Source organism: Schistocerca gregaria, chromosome X, assembly GCF_023897955.1.
Source record: "Schistocerca gregaria isolate iqSchGreg1 chromosome X, iqSchGreg1.2, whole genome shotgun sequence".
In the NCBI taxonomy this organism is placed as follows: Eukaryota; Metazoa; Arthropoda; class Insecta; order Orthoptera; family Acrididae; genus Schistocerca; species Schistocerca gregaria.
The window spans coordinates 37,305,876-37,326,889 of NC_064931.1; the positions used below are offsets into that span (position 1 = coordinate 37,305,876).

Genomic DNA, 21,014 nt, shown 5'->3' on the forward strand with positions numbered 1-21,014 from the left:
CACCCTTCCACCTGATGACCACCTTCCAAGCTGCTGGCCACCCACACCCTGTCCCTGTCCTTCTCCCTGCCTCCCATTTCCTGCACCCTTTCCCTCTCCCCACCCCATCCGCAACTACCCCACCACAACCATTCCATCATCCGAAAAACCATTAAATAGCATTGGCACTGTGTGTGTGTGTGTGTGTGTGTGTGTGTGTGTGTGTGTGTGTGTGTGTGTGTGTGTGTGTGAAGTGGAAATGACAATTATATACATTGTTTGTTCATTAAAAAAAAAAAAAAAAAAGTCAAAATTGTTGCCCAATGTGTGACACAGTCATGGATCAGACATCACAGATGTCTTGAAATCTAACTGTGCAAGTAACATGCATTTTTCTTATTGTTTCCATTAGTGTCATACTTATACAGAAGTTTGGAGAACCAAATGAGGCACCGTTTGTGGGTACGCACAAAGTCAAGTCAACTGGAAAAAGTAATGGAACTCAGGGCACATGCAAATATAACTACTGTTCTTATATGTGAACCATTAGGCAATTTATAATGATGTCATTGGGTGTTGAGACAAAAAAGAAAAACGTGAAATGGTATTCACTGAAATGTATCCACCACAATTGCAGAGAGGTAAGTGGAAACATCGTAAGAGTATTAGTGTATTAAACAGAAGAAGGAAATTATCCTTTGGACACAAAAACAAAGATTCCAAGACTTACCAAGAGGGAAAGCGCCAGTAGACAGGCACAATAAAATAACACACAAACATACACACAAAATTACGAGCTTTTGCCACCGGCGGTTGCTTCATCAGGAAAGAGGGAAGGAAAAGGAAAGATGAAAGGATGTGGGTTTTAAGGGAGAGGGTAAGTAGTCATTCCAATCCCGGGAGAGGAAAGACTTACCTTAGGGGGAAAAAAGGATAGGTATATACTCGCACGCACACACACACGCACACACACACACACACGCGCACACGCACACACACACACACACACACACACACGCACACACGCACACACACACACACACACGCGCGCGCACGCACACACACACACACACACGCACACACACGCACACACACACACACATATCCATCCATCCATACATATACAGACATATTTAAAGGCAAAGAGTTTGGGCAGAGATGTCAGTCGAGGCGGAAGTGCAGAGGCAAAGATGATTTTGAATGACAGGTGAGGTATGAGTGGCGGCCACTTGAAATCATCGGAGATATATATATATATATATATATATCTCCGATGATATATATATATATATGAGATTTTCTCATGTAGTAGTCTGAATAAGAGAACTGCACTGTGTTATGTGTATATTGTAGAACCAACTACAGAATTAAAAATAACATGTTGAAGTAATTAATGTTTGGATGTTCCATATAATCAAAGTCAACAGTTCCTCTGATGATTAGCCATTTTGAAGACAAAATATGACATTCAAAATTGACATTGTGCTATCAACACAATTCAGTATTGTGCAATAACCTCCAGCTCTTATTACACAGAGATGGCTACCTAAAAGGAAAAGGGAAAGCACAAAGTTTAGGATTCGATGCCTTATCAATATCAAGGATGCTAGAGATGAAACACAAGCTCAGATTAGAAAAGGATGCAAAATGAATGGGGGAAGGGGTTATGGAGGGAGGGGGGAAGGAAGAAGAGGAGGAGGAGGAGGAGGAGGAGGAACTGGGGCCTCATGTAAGAAACTGACCTAGCATGGGAAACCACGGGAAACTTAAATAAAAATGGTCAGAGAGGGTTTGGAATCCTATTCATCCAGGGTATGGATTCAGTGTTGTAACCATTAACTCATATTGTGACGTAAGAAGCTGAAGGGCAAAGAAAAATTTACAGGCAGTAATTCGTACCTACCATTTGTCAACATGGAGATGTCAAAATTTACCATTTTAAGATTGCAGATAAGACAGAAAAAAAAAATGCGCCAATCAAAGTCTATTGACCTAATGGTTGCAATACCTATAATATTTGTTTCAATGATTACTAAATCCTTACTATCTCATTGATTACACACAGTATAAATATTATTTTGTTTAACAAAAGGGGTACAATACATTCTTTTCAGTATTTGGAAGTGTCATGTGGTGGAAGATTTTGTAACTGAAATATTATCACAAGGAGTTTTAAAAAACATCACACATGAGTAAAATATGGTAATATTAAACTCAAAATTTGACAGTTTAGTAAAACAGTTATTGTTTGTAAATAAATAAGTATCATACCATATCCATGGTAGTCTGGTCTTCGATAATCATCATAGTCAGGTCTAGAACCGGACCTACTCGTTGGACGTGACCTGGACAGATTAAGATAGAGATAATTTCACAAAACAAAGAAAACTCTCTTTCAGAAAACAAACAAATACTACACATTCGACTTACCGATGGTTCTCCCTTTTGTATGGATCATCATCATAGTACCTTCCATAATACTCATCTCTTCCAAAATCTGTTCTGTCTCTATCATGTCGTCTCCTCTCACGCTCCCTCCCTGATGATCTGAAGGAGAAAATATATAGTAGCAATATCGGCAATTTACGAATAAATCGGTGAAAAAATACGTTCAGTTCAAAAACTTAGAAGTACAAAATTTTCCACTGCCAATGCTTATAATTCTTCAATTACTGTACGTAAGCATATTGCTACTGAGACTGTTTCAGCAGTCACTTTTTGCTTTTATTTACAAAGTATCACCATTAGTGGATCTGTAAACACACCATCCACAATACATTACATTTGGTTGCCTACAGATTAAAAATAATTCTGCTTATGAAGAAGTTACTTGCTGTTTTTAATTCTTAAGTATCAAGATGTAAGAATGTATTGTGTGTGGTGTATTTACATAGCCACCACTTATGTGATGCTTTGTAAAGAAAAGCAAAACACACCTGGTGTAACAGTCAAATGTCTCTTAAATTACAATATGCTTATGGCATGGGGGAGGGTGGATGGAGGGTGGTGGTAAGGGGGTGGGGTCTTATGTTCCAGCTACTCAGGAAGAGGATCATCAAACCAAATTTATAAATTTTGTTTCAATATTTTTTAAATTTATTCCATAATCAATAAGTTCAAAAAATATCATCAGCAACTAAGCAACAGGGCCTTTCATTAGGATACACAAAATGAAAATCACAAATAAGGTCCAAAGCAACAAGTTTTTGGGTCCCTTTTCCATGCCCAATTTTTCAACATTTCTGTTCTGCCTCTTTTTAAAAAGAGACATTGGTTTGTTTCTTCTTCCTGCACTTTAATACCTTTAAAAATTTCTCTGTGGGTTCCTTTACAGCTCACTCAATGTACAGATTGAATAACATAGGGATAGGCTGTTAAAACTATGTCCAATTCCCTACGCAACTACAACTTCCCTTTCATGTCTTTTGACTCATTACCGCAGTTTGGGTTCTGTATAAGTTTTACATAACCTTTCAGTCCTTGTGTTTTATCCATACTACCTTCAAAGACTATATTTCCAGTCAAATTGTCAAAAGCTCTGTCTTCCTAGATATCTTCCTTAATTCCAATTCTTTGAACTTTGTAATTAGGCGTTCGTAGAATGTTTTGTGTGTACCTTTAAATATCTGCCAGTTTAGGATTTTCAGGATTTTAACGGCATTCTCACGTGGTCAAACAAACATGTGTAACATTTATGCTCTACTTTCTTGTACAGATTCAAAACCACTGTTAATCCTATTTAGTGTAGGTTCCACACATTTCAGCAATATTTTAGACTGCGTCACACAACAGTTTTGAAAGCAATTTCTTTTATAGACTGATAGTGTCTCAGTATCCTACCAGTGGACCATAGTCTGCCTCTGCTTTACCTACTACTGAGCTTATGAGATAAATATTCAATTTTTGACATATAATACAATGGATTTTAGATGTGATGTATAGGGTGCCGAGCAAAGAGAAATGCAATTTCAGCTAAGTTCATGGTAGTGAAAAGCACATGTGAAACACTGAAAGAGACACCAATGTGTATTACAAATTGCTCCAGGTAGTGATCCACCATAGGCATTTATGAAATTTTCTAGGCGATAGTTACTTTTACTAACAGTAACGTTATAATGCAGCACAAAGTTATAATGACAAAGTAATTAGACACAAAAAAATGAAATGGGGATGATTAGAGTACAACAATCATTTATCAAAGTCAATCCAGAGTGCGACACTTTGAGTAATGTAGTAAACATAAGTCCACACGATGTCTGTTTCCTCACGTCACAATCGCAAGCGCACGGGAATAAAAGGGCATGAACAAAAATTTATGGGACGAATGCATGTATCGTGAACTTTCTTGTGTCCACACATTGCCTCATTGTGCAAGCAATCTGCTATGGATTCCCTACTTTGCTTGGTAGTGTGTGCTGTGTTTATTGTGATGAAAAGTTGGCAGAAAAAGAAAATGCAAATGCAACTGTACATAAACAAGTATAGGAGGTATGAGAAATACGAAGTGGTGACAATGTTTTGGGTGCAAGTTTTAGGAGAACTTCACAGAAAGATTTAAGATTTTATGCTTGGGAAACTGTGGTAAGGCTGGCAATAACACTTTGTTAGCTCGTAACCGGTGACTTACATACCAGTTCGAACGATTTATTTTGCATTTAAAAACAAAGCATTCTGGGCGTTATTCCCAAAACTAAGAACTACTTAAGGGAGGTTAGAAGTCATTATTTGAAAGTTAATTAACTTCTAATGCATCATTTGTATTTTATTTCTAAACAACTATTGTTTACACAATTTTAATAAGCAAAGATAGATTAATATGTAGATTAACATCCTCGGACTCAACAAATATGAGATTTTTCCACTAGAATGCAGGCTGTGTTTTCCAATTCTGTATTTCTGCATGATCGGTGTCCTTTATTACTGTTTATAGTAGTTTGTTGATGAGCTGTACATAAGGCTGTACATACACCAGCATTTCTTTTATTCAGATGTCAGGTTCCTCAGTTCATCTAGACATGGATACTCTACAAATCACACTTAAATGCCTGCCAGAGGGTTCATCAAAACACCTTCAGAATAATTCTCTCCCATTCCAACCTCAAACAGCGCATGGAAAAAAATAAACACTTACATCTTTATGTGCGAGTTCCAATTTTCCTTATTTTATTATTATGATCATTTCTCCCTGTGTACGGTGGCATCAACAAAATGTTTTCACATTTGGAGGCGAAAGTTGGCGATAGGAATTTCGCGAGAAGATTCCGTCACAACGAAAAACGACTTTGTTTTAATGAAGTCCACCCCAAATCTTGTATCATGTCAGATACGTTCTCTCCGCCATTTCTTGATAATACAAAACGTGCTGTAATGTACTCCATTAATCCTGTCTGGTAAGGGTCCCACACCACGTAGCAGTACTCCAAAAGGAGATGGACAAATGTAGTGTAGGCAGTCTCTTTAGTAGACACGTTGCATCTTCTAAGTGTTCTGCCAATAAATGCAGTCTTTGGTTCGCCTCCCCCACACCATTTGCTATCTGTTCTTTCCAATTTAAGTTGTCCATAATTGTAATTCGTAGGTATTTACTTGAGTTTTTGGCCTTTAGATTTGACTGATTTATGGTGTAGCCGAAGTTTAGCGGATTCCTTTTAGCACTCATGTATATGGCCTCACACTTTTCAGTATTTAGGCTCAACTGCCAATTTTACACCATAAAGGTATTTTTTCTAAGTTGTTTTGCAATATGTTTTGATCTTCTGATGATTTAACTAGATGATAAATGACAGCATCATCTGCAAATATCCTAAAATGGCTGCTCAGATTGTCTTCTACATTGTTTATATAGATAAGGAATAGCAGAGGGCCTATAACACTACCATGGGGAATGATAGAAATCAGTTCTGTTTTACTCAATGACTTTCCATCTACTACTACGACCTGTGACTTCTCTGACAGGAAATCACAAATCCAGTCATATAACTGAGATGATACTACCAGTCGCTTGTAACATACAGTGTCAAAAGACTTCTGAAATCTAAAAATACGGAATCAATGTGAAATTCCTTGTCAACAGCACTCAATACTTTGTGTGAGTAAAGAGCTTGTTGTGTTTCCCAAGAACAATGTTTTCTAAATCCGTTTTGAATGTGTGTTGATAGACCGTTCTGTTCGAGGTAATTCATTATGTTCAAAAATTCTGCTGCATGTCGATGTTAATGATATGGACCTGTAATTTAGTCGATTCCTCCTACTGCCTCTCTTGAATATTGGTGTGACCTGTGCAAATTTTCTAGTCTTTGTGTACAGATCTTTCGTCGAGCAAGCGGTTGTACGTGACTGTTAAGTACAGAGCAATTGCATCAGCATACTCTGAAAGGAACTTAACTGGTATACAGTCTGGACCAGAATACTTGCCTTTATTAAGTGATTTAAGTTGCTTCACTACTCTGAGGATATCTACTTCTAAGTTAAGTTGCTGTGCTATTAAGTCACCACAGAATCAATATTCATCCACAGCTTTCATATACACTCTTCATAAATTTCTGGCTTATTCTTCTCCATTTTCCTATTTCGAAATTTACTGTATCTTATTCAATTCAGTAACATGAATGGAGACCCTTTATCTGATACCTGATGCTAAGGGGATCACATTTCAGTTTTTTTATTCGAGTAATCTTTAGAAGTGACATTCTATATGACTTTTCTTTGGCTGTAATCATCTATAAATTTAAGCATGCTTCCCTTTGGTGTCAGATTATCGCACATAAACTGGTTCATAGCATAAATTCAACACACTACACAACGAAACACACATGGGCCCCAGCTGCCTATTGTCTGCTAAAATGCAAACCTAAGGTGGGAAGTAACGTGCTTAACACATGACCTCCACTTGCAGGAAATTACACATGCACATGTGTCGTGTTGGAAATTTATGAGTACATGCAAAGCTGAACACAAAAAAAGCATCATGTGAACACACTTCAATAAAGTAGAGGGAAACTATATCCCAGAACTGTGTTGGAAGAAATAAATACACTTGAAAGAGCAGCCTGTAACAAAGAAAGAACAGCTCCTCCAGATGAATTCAGAGAGGCTCAGGAAAATGCTGACAGACAGAGAGTGCATATCTAGACACATACCTCATGTCCTCTTAAGTGGTTAACTCTGAAACATCTAATGCCATCTTCAATGTGCTTTTTTCTGTATTCTGATGATAAAATGGATACATTTTGTTTTGTGAACACTTACAAATAGCTGCAGCAAAATACAGTATCTACTCATTTATTGAGAAACCTGAAACCTTTTTAGATATCTCATAGATACGCTCTACATACACCCATATTTTTATATCATGTTACTGTATGCAAGTATTGGGACTGTACTAATGTTGCTCCAGTAATTACAAACTTTTCAATTCTTGCTTCTCTATGCTAATGCTGAGGCTCTTGAACTGAAGTAAAGTGCTTTCATTAAACTTAATTATACAATTTGCTTTCTTGCAAAATTAAATATTTTTGTCTTCCTCGATCACAATGCATGTTCTCTGACTGCGAATTATTACAGCATTTTTCTTAATTCATTGCAAAACTGTTCACTATGGTCCTACCATAACACCATCCATCAACATATAAATGTTACTTTCTAGTGAACAATTACTAGTCCAGCAATGAAATTTTCCATCGCCATCATGCCTTTCATATCAAATCGTATGTGGGGAACAGATATTAAAAAATCTATGTCCACAGCTTTCAAACATTGTTTTTCAAACATTAAAGGGTGACGTGTCAATACAGAAACAAACAAAATCAAAACCCCTAGGCATGCCTGAAGAAACATTATCTTTGTATTTTTGTGTTCACCATCAAGAGTGAGCCATTTTCAGTTCCCTTAGTAACACTTTATCTCACATTCTGGACATTACTTTATCACCACAATAACCTATTCATGCCAGTGGTGTGTTAAGAAGTGCGACCAACAAGTACTGCACATTGCTGCTTGGTCGAAAGTTTCCTCACAAAGTTCTGTCATTCAACATACAACTCATTCACATAAAATAGGCAATAACTATAGCTTCACTCACAAGATGATGTAACTAAGGCTTTTAAAAAGTTGCTGGTTTTACATTACTGAAATTTACTAGTCCCTTTAAAATTCACTTTTATTCTTCAGTCTCAGTCATCCCCTCTTAGTTATTTTCTTGCATTTTGCATTATCACCTTCCCGGATCCAAGTACCATCCTAACCAGAGGCAAAACCCACCAAAGCTGTCAACTTTATTGGTATTAATACATGTTGTTGTTGTTGTGGTCTTCAGTCCTGAGACTGGTTTGATGCAGCTCTCCATGCTACTCTATCCTGTGCAAGCTTCTTCATCTCCCAGTACCTACTGCAACCTACATCCTTCTGAATCTGCTTAGTGTACTCATCTCTCGGTCTCCCTCTACGATTTTTACCCTCCACACTGCCCTCCAATGCTAAATTTGTGATCCCTTGATGCCTCAAAACATGTCCTACCAACCGATCCCTTCTTCTAGTCAAGTTGTGCCACAAACTTCTCTTCTCCCCAATCCTATTCAATACCTCCTCATTAGTTACGTGATCTATTCACCTTATCTTCAGTATTCTTCTGTAGCACCACATTTCGAAAGCTTCTATTCTTTTCTTGTCCAAACTAGTTATCGTCCATGTTTCACTTCCATACATGGCTACACTCCAAACAAATATTTTCAGAAATGACTTCCTGACACTTAAATCTATACTCGATGTTAACAAATTTCTCTTCTTCAGAAACGCTTTCCTTGCCATTGCCAGTCTACATTTTATATCCTCTCTACTTCGACCATCATCAGTTATTTTACTTCCTAAATAGCAAAACTCCTTTACTACTTTAAGTGTCTCATTTCCTAATCTAATTCCCTCAGCATCACCCGATTTAATTGGACTACATTCCATTATCCTCGTTTTGCTTTTGTTGATGTTCATCTTATATCCTCCTTTCAAGACACTGTCCATTCCGTTCAACTGCTCTTCCAAGTCCTTTGCCGTCTCTGACAGAATTACGATGTCATCGGCGAACCTCAAAGTTTTTACTTCGTCTCCATGAATTTTAATACCTACTCCAAATTTTTCTTTTGTTTCCTTTACTGCTTGCTCAATATACAGATTGAATAACATCGGGGAGAGGCTACAACCCTGTCTCACTCCTTTCCCAACCACTGCTTCCCTTTCATGCCCCTCGACTCTTATGACTGCCATCTGGTTTCTGTACAAATTGTAAATAGCCTTTCGCTCCCTGTATTTTACCCCCGCCACCTTTAGAATTTGAAAAAGAGTATTCCAGTCAACATTGTCAAAAGCTTTCTCTAAGTCTACAAATGCTAGAAACGTAGGTTTGCCTTTTCTTAATCTTTCTTCTAAGATAAGTCGTAAGGTCAGTATTGCCTCACGTGTTCCAACATTTCGACGGAATCCAAACTGATCCTCCCCGAGGTCCGCATCTACCAGTTTTTCCATTCGTCTGTAAAGAATTCGCGTTAGTATTTTGCAGCTGTGACTTATTAAACTGATAGTTCGGTAATTTTCACATCTGTCAGCACCTGCTTTCTTTGGGATTGGAATTATTATATTCTTCTTGAAGTCTGAGGGTATTTCGCCTGTCTCATACATCTTGCTCACCAGCTGGTAAAGTTTTGTCATGACTGGCTCTCCCAAGGCCGTCAGTAGTTCTAATGGAATGTTGTCTACTCCGGGGGTCTTGTTTCGACTCAGGTCTTTCAGTGCTCTGTCAAACTCTTCACGCAGTATCGTATCACCCATTTCGTCTTCATCTACATCCTCTTCCATTTCCATAATATTGTCCTCAAGTACATCACCCTTGTATAAACCTTCTATATACTCCTTCCACCTTTCTGCCTTCCCTTCTTTGCTTAGAACTGGGTTGCCATCTGAGCTCTTGATATTCATACACGTGGTTCTCTTCTCTCCAAAGGTCTCTTTAATTTTCCTGTAGGCAGTATCTATCTTACCCCTAGTGAGATAAGCTTCTACATCCTTACATTTGTCCTCTAGCCATCCCTGTTTAGCCATTTTGCACTTCCTGTAGATCTCATTTTTGAGACGTTTGTATTCCTTTTCGCCTGCTCATTTACTGCATTTTTATATTTTCTCCTTTCATCAATTAAGTTCAATATTTCTTCTGTTACCCAAGGATTTCTAGCAGCCCTTGTCTTTTTACCTACCTTGTCCTCTGCTGCCTTCACTACTTCATCCCTCCAAGCTACCCATTCTTCTTCTACTGTATTTCTTTCCCCCATTCCTGTCAATTGCTCCCTTATGCTCTCCCTGAAACTCTGTACAACCTCTGGTTCTTTCAGTTTATCCAGGTCCCATCTCCTTAATTTCCCACATTTTTGCAGTTTCTTCAGTTTTAATCTACAGGTCATAACCAATAGATTGTGGTCAAGAGTCCACATCTGCCCCTGGAAATGTCTTACAACTTAAAACCTGGTTCCTAAATCTCTGTCTTACCATTATATAATCTATCTGATACCTTTTAGTATCTCCAGGGTTCTTCCACGTATACAACCTTCTTTCATGATTCTTAAACCAAGTGTTACCTATGACTAAGTTGTGCTCTGTACAAAATTCTACTAGGCGGCTTCCTCTTTCATTTCTTAGCCCCAATCCATATTCACCTACTATGTTTCCTTCTCTCCCTTTTCCTACACTCGAATTCCAGTCACCCATTACTATTAAATTTTCGTCTCCCTTCACTATCTGAATAATTTCTTTTATTTCATCGTACATTTCTTCAATTTCTTCGTCATCTGCAGTGCTAGTTGGCATATAAACTTGTACTACTGTAGTAGGTGTGGGCGTCGTATCTATCTTGGCCACAATAATGCGTTCACTATGCTGTTTGTAGTAGCTTACCCGCATTCCTATTTTCCTATTCATTATTAAACCTACTCCTGCATTACCCCTATTTGATTTTGTGTTTATAACCCTGTAATCACCTGACCAGAAGTCTTGTTCCTCCTGCCACCGAACTTCGCTAATTCCCACTATATCTAACTTTAACCTATCCATTTCCCTTTTTAAATTTTCTAACCTACCTGCCCGATTAAGGGATCTGACATTCCACGCTCCGATCCGTAGAACGCCAGTTTTCTTTTTCCTGATAACGACATCCTCCTGAGTAGTCCCCGCCCGGAGTTCCGAAAGGGGGACTATTTTACCTCCGGAATATTTTACCCAAAAGGTTGCCATCATCATTTAATCATACAGTAAAGCTGCATGTCCTCGGGAAAAATTACGGCTGTAGTTTCCCCTTGCTTTCAGCCGTTCGCAGTACCAGCACAGCAACGCCGTTTTGGTTAATGTTGCAAGGCCAGATCAGTCAATCATCCAGACTGTTGCCCCTGCAACTACTGAAAAGGCTGCTGCCCCTCTTCAGGAACCACACGTTTGTCTGGCCTCTCAACAGATACCCCTCCGTTGTGGTTGCACCTACGGTGCGGCCATCTGTATCGCTGAGGCGCGCAAGCCTCCCCACCAACGGCAAGGTCCATGGTTCATGGGGGGGTATTAATACATAATAAAATACTATTCCATTTCCCAAACTATAACTAAAATTTAGAACACCATATTTAAGTATGACAATATCCCATGGATATCTCCCACATAAAATAAAAAATACAAATAGTTAAGGACCATTAATTTTGAAAGCTGAGAAAAAGTGCAAGCAGGAAGAAAAAGTATGGAAATTACAATGAGAGACAGCCAAAACAACACAAATCCGATCACGGAATGGGGACTGAGAAGATTCAAATTTCTGCAATGTTAAGGAAAAAATTAGATTCATTATGGAAAACACACACACACACACACACACACACACACACACACACACAAAGAAAAAAAAAACACACAAACTGATTACTAGCTGGGTTCATCACAATGACAGCAGGAATGGTCAATACCTGTGATCTGCACGTTCCCTATTTCGCTTTTCCTGTCCTTCCCTTTCATCTCTGTCTCTGTCCCCACGTCTTCTATACCTCTCATACCCTTCTCGTGGTACAGGTCTTTCACGTCTATCACGGTCACTTAAACAATCTTCTGTGTCTGCTTCATCTTCTGATCTTTCATAGCTGAAACATTGATTAAAATATTTTTATTCACTCAGTTAACCTACACAAGTCATTAAAAACAACATAATTTTAAACTTGGTAAAAGTTACATGCACAGTACCTTCCTCTACGACGTCCTCCACGTTCATCCTCCCGTGATCGACGACGATAATGCGCTCTGTCTTCAGATTCGTGAGGTCTATCATGTTCATATGATCGCCTCGGTTCCCTTTCATCACGATAACGCCCAGGTGACTGGCTGTGAGAGTCATAATATTCGTGCCTGCGGAGTTCTCTATCTTGCACATCTTGATCATCTGCCACACGTCGTTCACGCTCTTTGGTGCTGACCTCTCTCCGTATGTTACTGGAACAGTCACAGTAAAACAAAATATACTATGGCAAAGATGCTATTCTCAAATATACAACAATACAACATTTTGCCAGGTTTAAAGACAATATAACTCAGAACTTTAGACAAATACAAAAGATACAGAAGAGGAAAATGCGAACAATGAACTGGGACAGTTGCAAATATACACAAAATATCAATACAGTACATATGTGTGAATAATGGATTACCTATGGATTCAATGTGTTGTTATGTTTCTGACTCTAAACTCATTGTTTGAATTACCCTACTACACAAGTACCAACTTACTACAGTTTATGGAAAATTAATAACCTATTTTAGTCACTATGTCACTATTCGAGAAAATTTTCACACTCAGGTACACCGACACAATACTTTTGAAAATAAATAACATAAAGCTTCGAGGAAGAAGTCGTAATTTTAACTAATTAAAGTGTTCTGGACCAAACCAGTTCACCTATCAAATTTATCCACAGCCTCAGCATTCATCTGTAAAACAAACTGCTGACTGGATACCACTACAGTGCAACACTAATTTTGATCACTGTTCTTGTCAAATGACTCCTAAGATAGTGTTAATAGCACAAAACTTTTTGTTTTGTGCCCTTTCTATGAAAATGGCTTATGACTTATGCACGACAGTATCATTATTGACCATGTAATATACTAATACTCTGGCACATTACTTTCACAGATGATGCATCTGAAAGAAGGGGGATGGTCAGAATTCAACATTCAACTGTTATCAGAACGAGGACAGACGAGTACATGGCCATAAATACAAAATTAAATTGGTGTAATACAGTAGACTAATAATGAATACAAAAATATGAAGATGGGTAAGCTTCTATGATCAGCATAGTGAACACGTTATCATAGCCAAGATATACACAAAGCTAACTCCCACGACGACAGTACAAGTTTATATGCCAAATGGGTCTGCAGACAGAGAGACTGAAAGAATGTATGATGAGATAAAAGAATTTATTCAGACAGTTAAGTGAGGCAAAAATTTAATTGTTATAGAAGACTGGAAGTTGGGAGTGGGAAAAGAAAGAAAAGGAAAAACAATAAGATAACATGAAATGGGGGAAAGGAATGAAAGAGCAAGCCACCTGGTAGAATTCTGCACAGAGCATAACTTAATCAATACAAATATTTGGTTTAAAAATCATAAAAGAAGGTTGTATACTTGGAAGAGCCCTGGAGAGACAGGAATATTTCAAATAGATTACATAATGGAAAGAGTGAGATTTCAAAATCAGATTTTAAACTGCAAAATATTTTAAGGAGCAGAAGTGGACAACAATTTATTGGTTATGAACTGCCGATTTAAAATGTAGAAATTGTGGAAAGGTAGTAAAAATTAAGAGATGGGATGTAGGCAACTTGAAAGAACCAAAAATTGTTAAAGAGTTTCAAAGGGAGTATCAGGCAACGACTGACAAACAGGACAAAGGGACACAGTAGAAGAACAATGGGTAACTTCATGAGATGAAATAGTGAAGGCAGCAGAGAATTAAGCAGGCGTGAAGAAAAACTCCAGTAAAATTAATTGAATAATGCAAGACATGCTGAATTCAAATGACTAAGGTGAAATTATAAATATGAAGCAAATGAAGGAGGAAAAAGGGAATACAGACATCTAAAAAATGGGACTTGTAGGAAGTGCAAAATGATGAAGAAGGAATAGCTAGACAAGAAATTCAATGATGCAGAAGCATGCATAATTAGTGGAGAGATACATACTGACTATAGGAAACTGGAGAAAAGAGGAGCAGCAGTGTGATTATCAAGAGCTTCGATGACACATCAGTGCTGACCACAAAAAGTAAAGCTAAAAGGTGGAGTAATAAAGTGGATGGGTTATACAAGGGAAATGAAATTGAGGGCAATATTACAGAAAGGAGAAAAGGAGATGAAATGGGAGATATGATGTCGTGAGAAGAAACTGACAGAGCACTGAAAGAACTACGTCAAAACAAGGCCCCTAGAGCAGATGACAATTCTTCAGAGTTATTGGCATCCTTAGGAGAGTCAACTAGGAAAAAACTATACCATCTGATGCACACTATATATGAGACAGGTGAAATACCCTCAGACTTCAAGAAGACATTTCAAAGAAGGCAGGTGTTGACAGGTATGAACATTATCAAGCTATCAGTTAAATAAGTCTTGGTTTGTAAAATAGACATAAAGTACTTACAAGAGTACTGAAAAACCTGTAGATGCCGATCTTGGCTTCCGAAGAAATGTGGGAAACATGTGAGGGAATACTGAACCTATGACTACTCTTTGAAGATAGGCCAAAGAAAGGCAAATTGACATTTATAGCACTGGTAGACTTAGAGAAAGTTTTTGGTAATGTTGATTGGAATACATACTATGAAATTCTGAAGGTAACAAGGATAAAATATAGGAAGCAAAAGATTACTTACAACTTGCACAGAAGCCAGACTGCACTTATAAGAGGTGAAGGGCATGAAACAGATGGAGTGGAAGAGAAGGGAATGAAACAGGGTTATAGCCTATTCCCAATGTTGTCCAGTCTGCATGTTGAGCAAACAGTAAAGAAACTATGGAGATATTAGGATAGGAAACTGAAGTTCAGGAAGAAGTGTGAAAGTTTGAAGTTTGCTGATGACATTGTAATTCTATCAGAGACAGCAAAGGACTTAGAAGAGCAGCAGCTGAATGGAATGGATAGTGTCTTGAAAGGGTTGTGCAAATGTCACATTAATAGGTGTTTGACAGAAACTGTTTTTTTGTACTGGTTTATTTTACTGGGCTATTTCTTATAATACATTACTTAAAGTGTATATCCTCTTAGTAGTGTTTTATGCGTGCATGATTTTCCATAGTATTATAATGTGACTTGCCTTATACTTAATTTTTTCTAGGATGTGCCAATGACAATTTTTTGTAATAATCATGTAATAATATGATTAAATGATTTTTATATGTACATCTATGCAATCTGCATACGTTGTTTTTTTAATGAAAATATAATCGGCTGCTATTAGCAATTTCTGTACAAGCAAAGATTATTTTTTGTTACATGTCATACAATGTATATAATGTTCCATTTTTTTATAATCTCTGTTAGTGAAACAAAGAGATATGTTGTCATTAAAGAATATTAGCGATGATTTTTTTTTTTAGATCAGACAGATTGTCCAAAAAAAAGTCAGGCCTTTTTTATACATGGGAACATTTTTATTTCTTTCAATATATTTAGTAAGCTGCCTTATTCAGTAATATGTAGGACTGATAGGTCTCCTGTCATACCACTGGCTGTGCTGTCTTGCTCTTGTAAGTGCATACCAGCTGAAGATAGGTTTGTGCCAGTCACATTCAGATGTTCACTAAATCTTGTTTTGAAATTTCGTCCAGTTTGTCCTGTGTAAATTTTCTCAGTCATTGCATATTAACTTTTAAGCTCCTGACCACACATTTTTGCATAACTATTCTATTTTATGAAAACATTTTCATCACAATGTGTTGTGTGTTCAGAAGCCTGTTTTTAGGTTTGTTTTCCGCAGTGGAAGTCTTATTTTATCTGAAATTTTCCCCGCTATGGAATGACAGTGAATTGTGCATTTTGCTACAATTTGTCCTTGTTAATGTAATGTTGTCTTTCATTTTATTTTCATCTGTGTGTAGTTGTCTGATACAAATATTTTTGACTGTAGTGGGATTATAACCATTATTTTTTGCTATTCTTTTTACAGCCTTTAATTCAGATGTTATGTTTTCTTTAGCCATTGCATACTTTATTATTATCTCTATAAAGGTTGAAAAATATGCTTCTGTGTGTGCTTTTGAACGACAAGAGAGATTGTGTATTATATAGTCTGTGGCTCTCTGTTTTTGGTAGATGCTGAATTTCTGCATTAGCTTGTTTTTGTGACTTCATGATTTAGAAAATTTACCTTATTATCCTGTTCATCTCTGACTGTAAATGTTACATTTTTATGCAGACTATTCCATTGTGAGTGGAAATTGTCTACTTTGTTCCCTGTACATTTAAACAAAATTAATGTATCATCTATATATCTACAATAGTACAGAATTTTGTTAGGAAATTTTGGATGTTTTTTTAAAAAAGTTTCTCAATATGCTAAATTAGAGTAAATAGTTTCTTTTGTATTTATTCTTTGTTAGAATACAATTTCATGTTGATGCGAAGGCTGTAGGAGATAGAATACTAGATCAACTGAATTAAAGCCATGAAGTTCAGTGTGGACTTTATTGTGGTCAAATTTGTGGAACAATACTGATATTCACACAAAAGTTATTTATGGGAACCACAGCCAAAAAAATCAGTATGCCGAAACAGGGTTATACATTCTGCCCCACCCAAATAAACAAGATGAAGCATGACATTTGATGGTAGCAAACTATGACAGGAAAATCACTGGTTTGTCGGTGTGGAAGTCTGAGATAATCAATGACAAGTTGTTGGTATTGCAACTGCTATATCCCCTCTAACAATGAGGTAAATGTCTCTATACTAAGTAAGTGCTAAAGTCCTCCCTGTACCCTTTAAAACTGTTTATATGAGCCTAGATACAACAACATATGTGCACACAAATACAATAGTAAAATACAGTAATACATTACATTAACCTTTCTTTCTGTGTAGTCTTATGTTCTAAAGCTGTACTGACTGCTGCTAAATAAAGAGGCTTTGCAAATTTATGACGAACCTCGATTCCCTTGAAGCTGAATCTGTTGTTTGCAGTGAATATGAATCAACATTATCAGAACCAATTGTTTCACTCCTCTCTGATGGTGGTTGAGTCAAACCACCAGAAGCAACAGCTGGCTCTGCAACTGAAGTGCTGGTCTCACTTGCCACTCTACTTCCAGATGCTGAAAGACGAACAACCACAAAACTTTACACCTATGTAATTATATTATGAAGTTCACACACACACACACACACACACACACACACACACACACACAGAGAGAGAGAGAGAGAGAGAGAGAGAGAGAGAGAGAGAGAGAGTTATATGCATTCAACTTCTGAGGTTGTTATCACCATAACACAAGTTTTATTGCAGTTACAATACTTTCAAGTCCACAAATTATATCAGTCTCATCTATTAAGTACAAAAATAATAATAATAACAAAACAGACTGTAATGTACAATGTATTTTAATAATAATAATAATAATAATAATAATAACAGTGGAACTGGAAGTGGTGGTGGGTACATGAAGGAGGCCACTATTCGAAATATAAGATCTGTTGTATTGTCAGGAGTGAGAAAGAATATTAGTTATAACATTACTTGCACTGGTGTCTTAACAATATTGTCAGAATCCTGCAACCTGTAACATACATTTGCTTTCCTTTACTCTTTCTGCTGGCCTCTACTGCAATATCTAATATTAAAGACTCTCTTCTATTATTTGATTCCGCACGAATAAGCCTTTACAACTTTAGCTAACTTTGTTAATTTCTCTGACTCCATATAAAAATAGCCAAATCACGAATAAAGCAAAGTTCAGCACAGTTGTTTGTCTAGCTTATGGACAACACACACAGCCAGTTTATCATACTGACAGTTTCAACGTATTACTATGTTGTAAATAACTGCTAAGCCTTTGAATATACTGATAATTAAAATGAAAATTGAAATATATTAGAGAAAATTAATTAACAATTACAAGAAGACATGTCTCTTTCTGCAAGGTCATGTTTTTGTGTATTGGATGGATGAAGACTAATGCATAAAACTTTATCCAAATTAACAATGTCATCTTTATTCAGTGTTTTAGACATATCAGAAAGATATGCTTGTGCTTCTGTGTGACATCAGCTCTGGTACCCAAAACTGGTAGATGTGAATTGGATAATACTCCTCTCACAAGATAGAAGTTTCACCACACCTTCAGAGATTGTCCCTTATAACTGAATAAGTGCAGAGGGTACTATCAAGAATTCAAACACTGAGATTGATACAAACACATCAAATAGCAAAGATGAATAAAAGGAATGTGTCTGACAGTCCTGTGAGCAGTAAAAAGCAGTGAGACTTACAACAGCTGAAGTTCTCTGTGGCTGACATTCATCACAACACTTTTGTGTGAAACTGAACAGCAGCTCTTCATGTCTGCGTACAGTAATGCTTTTTTTCTTTACTTGTTTGTGTATTTACAAGACCTAGGCTTCCATGTTATTACATTATGCAATCTACTTGCAATTCACCATAAATGCCACTGTTTACCAACTCAAACTGCATACACAACCTGTGAACAACATGTCAGTAGTGTATCGGATCCCACAATTGGCAGTAACCAGCAGCACCACTCACACCAGTTGCAAAACATATTCTGCACAGAATGTTCAATTACTTTTCTGCACGTTTCCTCATAGAGCAGTAACTAGGTTTAGTTTGTGCTCAGTGAGGATTTTTAACATTTCTTGTTCGTTTGTTTGTATTTAGCACATTTAACCTGGTTATCCTTATTCTGTAGAACAGCTGTAGTAAGCACATCATCATCTTGTTCTTTTTTCGTTTATTCATGCGTTTATGACAGTTATCATCACCTCTCAGATCTTAGTACTGCCCACTCATGCCAGCTTTAGACATAGTTAACATGTTTTAGTGCTCTTCAGCAGGAAGGGTAACACAGTCTTTCAATTTTTTTAAACTTAGGCTAGACAGCTTTAGATCTTTTAATTTTTTATGTGCTTAATGAGGTCTGCCTGACAGTCAGAGATGCTTATAGGTTGTATTATTGATCTGTGGAAGGACAGAGGTTAGCTGCTGTATGAAAACAGCTAAAAGTTGTGTAATGTACATATGAAAAGCTTTGGAATGCTGCCTGGGCTGCAGCTATGAAGGTGAAATTTTAGTGACATATGATGCATCTGGCTTCTCTCGTAGCTTTGATGGCACTGCACCTTAAGGCATGTTTTAAAAGATCTTTTTTTTTTAGCCATTCTCACATAATAAAGAAATGTGTATGGTGAACTGGCCACAGATATCTGAGTGGAAGGAGTGGAAGGCAAAGGCAGGTCCTAGCAATATGGTTGTTCCTGTACACCTTAACAAGATAAGCGACATGTTGCCCATTGCAGAAAGTTTATCTCAACCAACGCGGGTCACATCATCTGTTGGGATTGGGTTCAGACTTGTTCAGAGGGAGGGACTGCTTATTATTGAATGTTCAAATGTTGGCACCTTAGTATGTGCTCAGTATGTTTGGCAGGGTGTCTCACCCAGGATATGGAAGAAGCTCTGCAGGCAGTTACTCAGTGAATTGGGTGCAGCCAGGTGCAAGATATGGCTCAGGCCAGCACCAATTAAAATATAGGACACTCTCAATTCCTTTTGGCTGCTAACTGATGTGGTGAAGGCTGCTAGCCTTGCCTGTCGAATGGAAGCAGAGCTCAGAATTTGTAGGATCATCTTCATCACCAAGTGACGTCCTCTAATTTGAATTGTATGGGAGGCTCAAACCAGAAGCTCCATCATTTTTGTTGTTAATTTTCGATTTCTTGATCTCAACTGCTGGTGGACAGTTTCATGTTAATCCAGAATATTCCAATGGTTGTAGTATATTTATTGCCATAATAAAACACCATAATTTTTAATTAGGTAAATACACAGTCATACTGTGAGATAATCCAGATGAACGTAAGTGTCAAAGATTAGCAAACATATACTATGTGATCAAAAGTATCCGGACACCTGGCTGAAAATGACATACAAGTTCATGGTGTCCTCCATTGGTAATGCTGGAATTCAATATGGTGTTGACCAACCCTTAGCCCTGATCACAGCTTTCACTCTCGCAGCCTTATGTTCAATCAGGTACTGGAAGGAATGGCAGCCCATTCTTCATGGAGTGCTGCACTGAGGGGAAGTATCGATGTCGATCGGTGAGGCCTGGCACGAAGTCAGAGTTACAAAATATCCCAAAGGTGTTCTATACGATTCAGGTCTAGACTCTATGCAGGCCAGTTCACCACAGGGATGTTATTGTCGTGTAACAACTCCGCCACAGGCCCTGAATTATGAACAGGTGTTTGATCATGATGAAAGATATAATCACTCTCCCTGAATTGTTCTTCAATAGTGGGAAGCAAGCCCCCTCCATGAAAAACACAATAAAACCATAAAATCACCACCTCCGAATTTTACTGTTGGCACTACACACGCTGGCAGATTACGTTCGCCAGGCATTCGCTATGCCCACACCCTGCCATCGGATCGCCACACTGTGTCCCATGATTCGCCATTCCACACAATGTTTTTCCATTGTTCAATTGTCCAATGTTTATGCTCCTTACACCAAGCGAAGCAGCGTCTGGCATGTAGTGGTGTGATGTGTAGCTTATGAGCAGCTGCTCAACCATGAAATACAAGTTCTCTCACTTCCCACCTAACTGTCATAGTACTTGCAATGGACAGTCTGAAATTCTTGTGTGATAGTCTGGATAGATGTCTGCCTATTACACATTACGACCCTCTTCAACTGTCGGCAGTCTCTATCAGTCAACAGACGAGGTC

The 21,014-nt window shown here is 37.7% G+C and overlaps 1 protein-coding gene across 4 annotated transcripts in view; it reads right to left on the bottom strand.

The window, feature by feature from the left end:
- Positions 1 to 21,014, bottom strand: part of LOC126298662 (protein transport protein Sec16A-like) — a 218,653-nt gene that overhangs the window by 131,452 nt on the left and 66,187 nt on the right. For all 4 annotated transcript variants that reach the window (XM_049990088.1, XM_049990087.1, XM_049990085.1 and 1 more), the window contains exons 6-10: positions 17,193 to 17,358; positions 12,232 to 12,477; positions 11,961 to 12,131; positions 2,410 to 2,526; positions 2,251 to 2,324 (exon numbers count right to left, since the gene is read on the bottom strand). In XM_049990088.1, the coding sequence (XP_049846045.1) occupies positions 2,251 to 2,324; positions 2,410 to 2,526; positions 11,961 to 12,131; positions 12,232 to 12,477; positions 17,193 to 17,358 (774 nt within the window). The remainder of the gene's footprint in view (positions 1 to 2,250; positions 2,325 to 2,409; positions 2,527 to 11,960; positions 12,132 to 12,231; positions 12,478 to 17,192; positions 17,359 to 21,014) is intronic.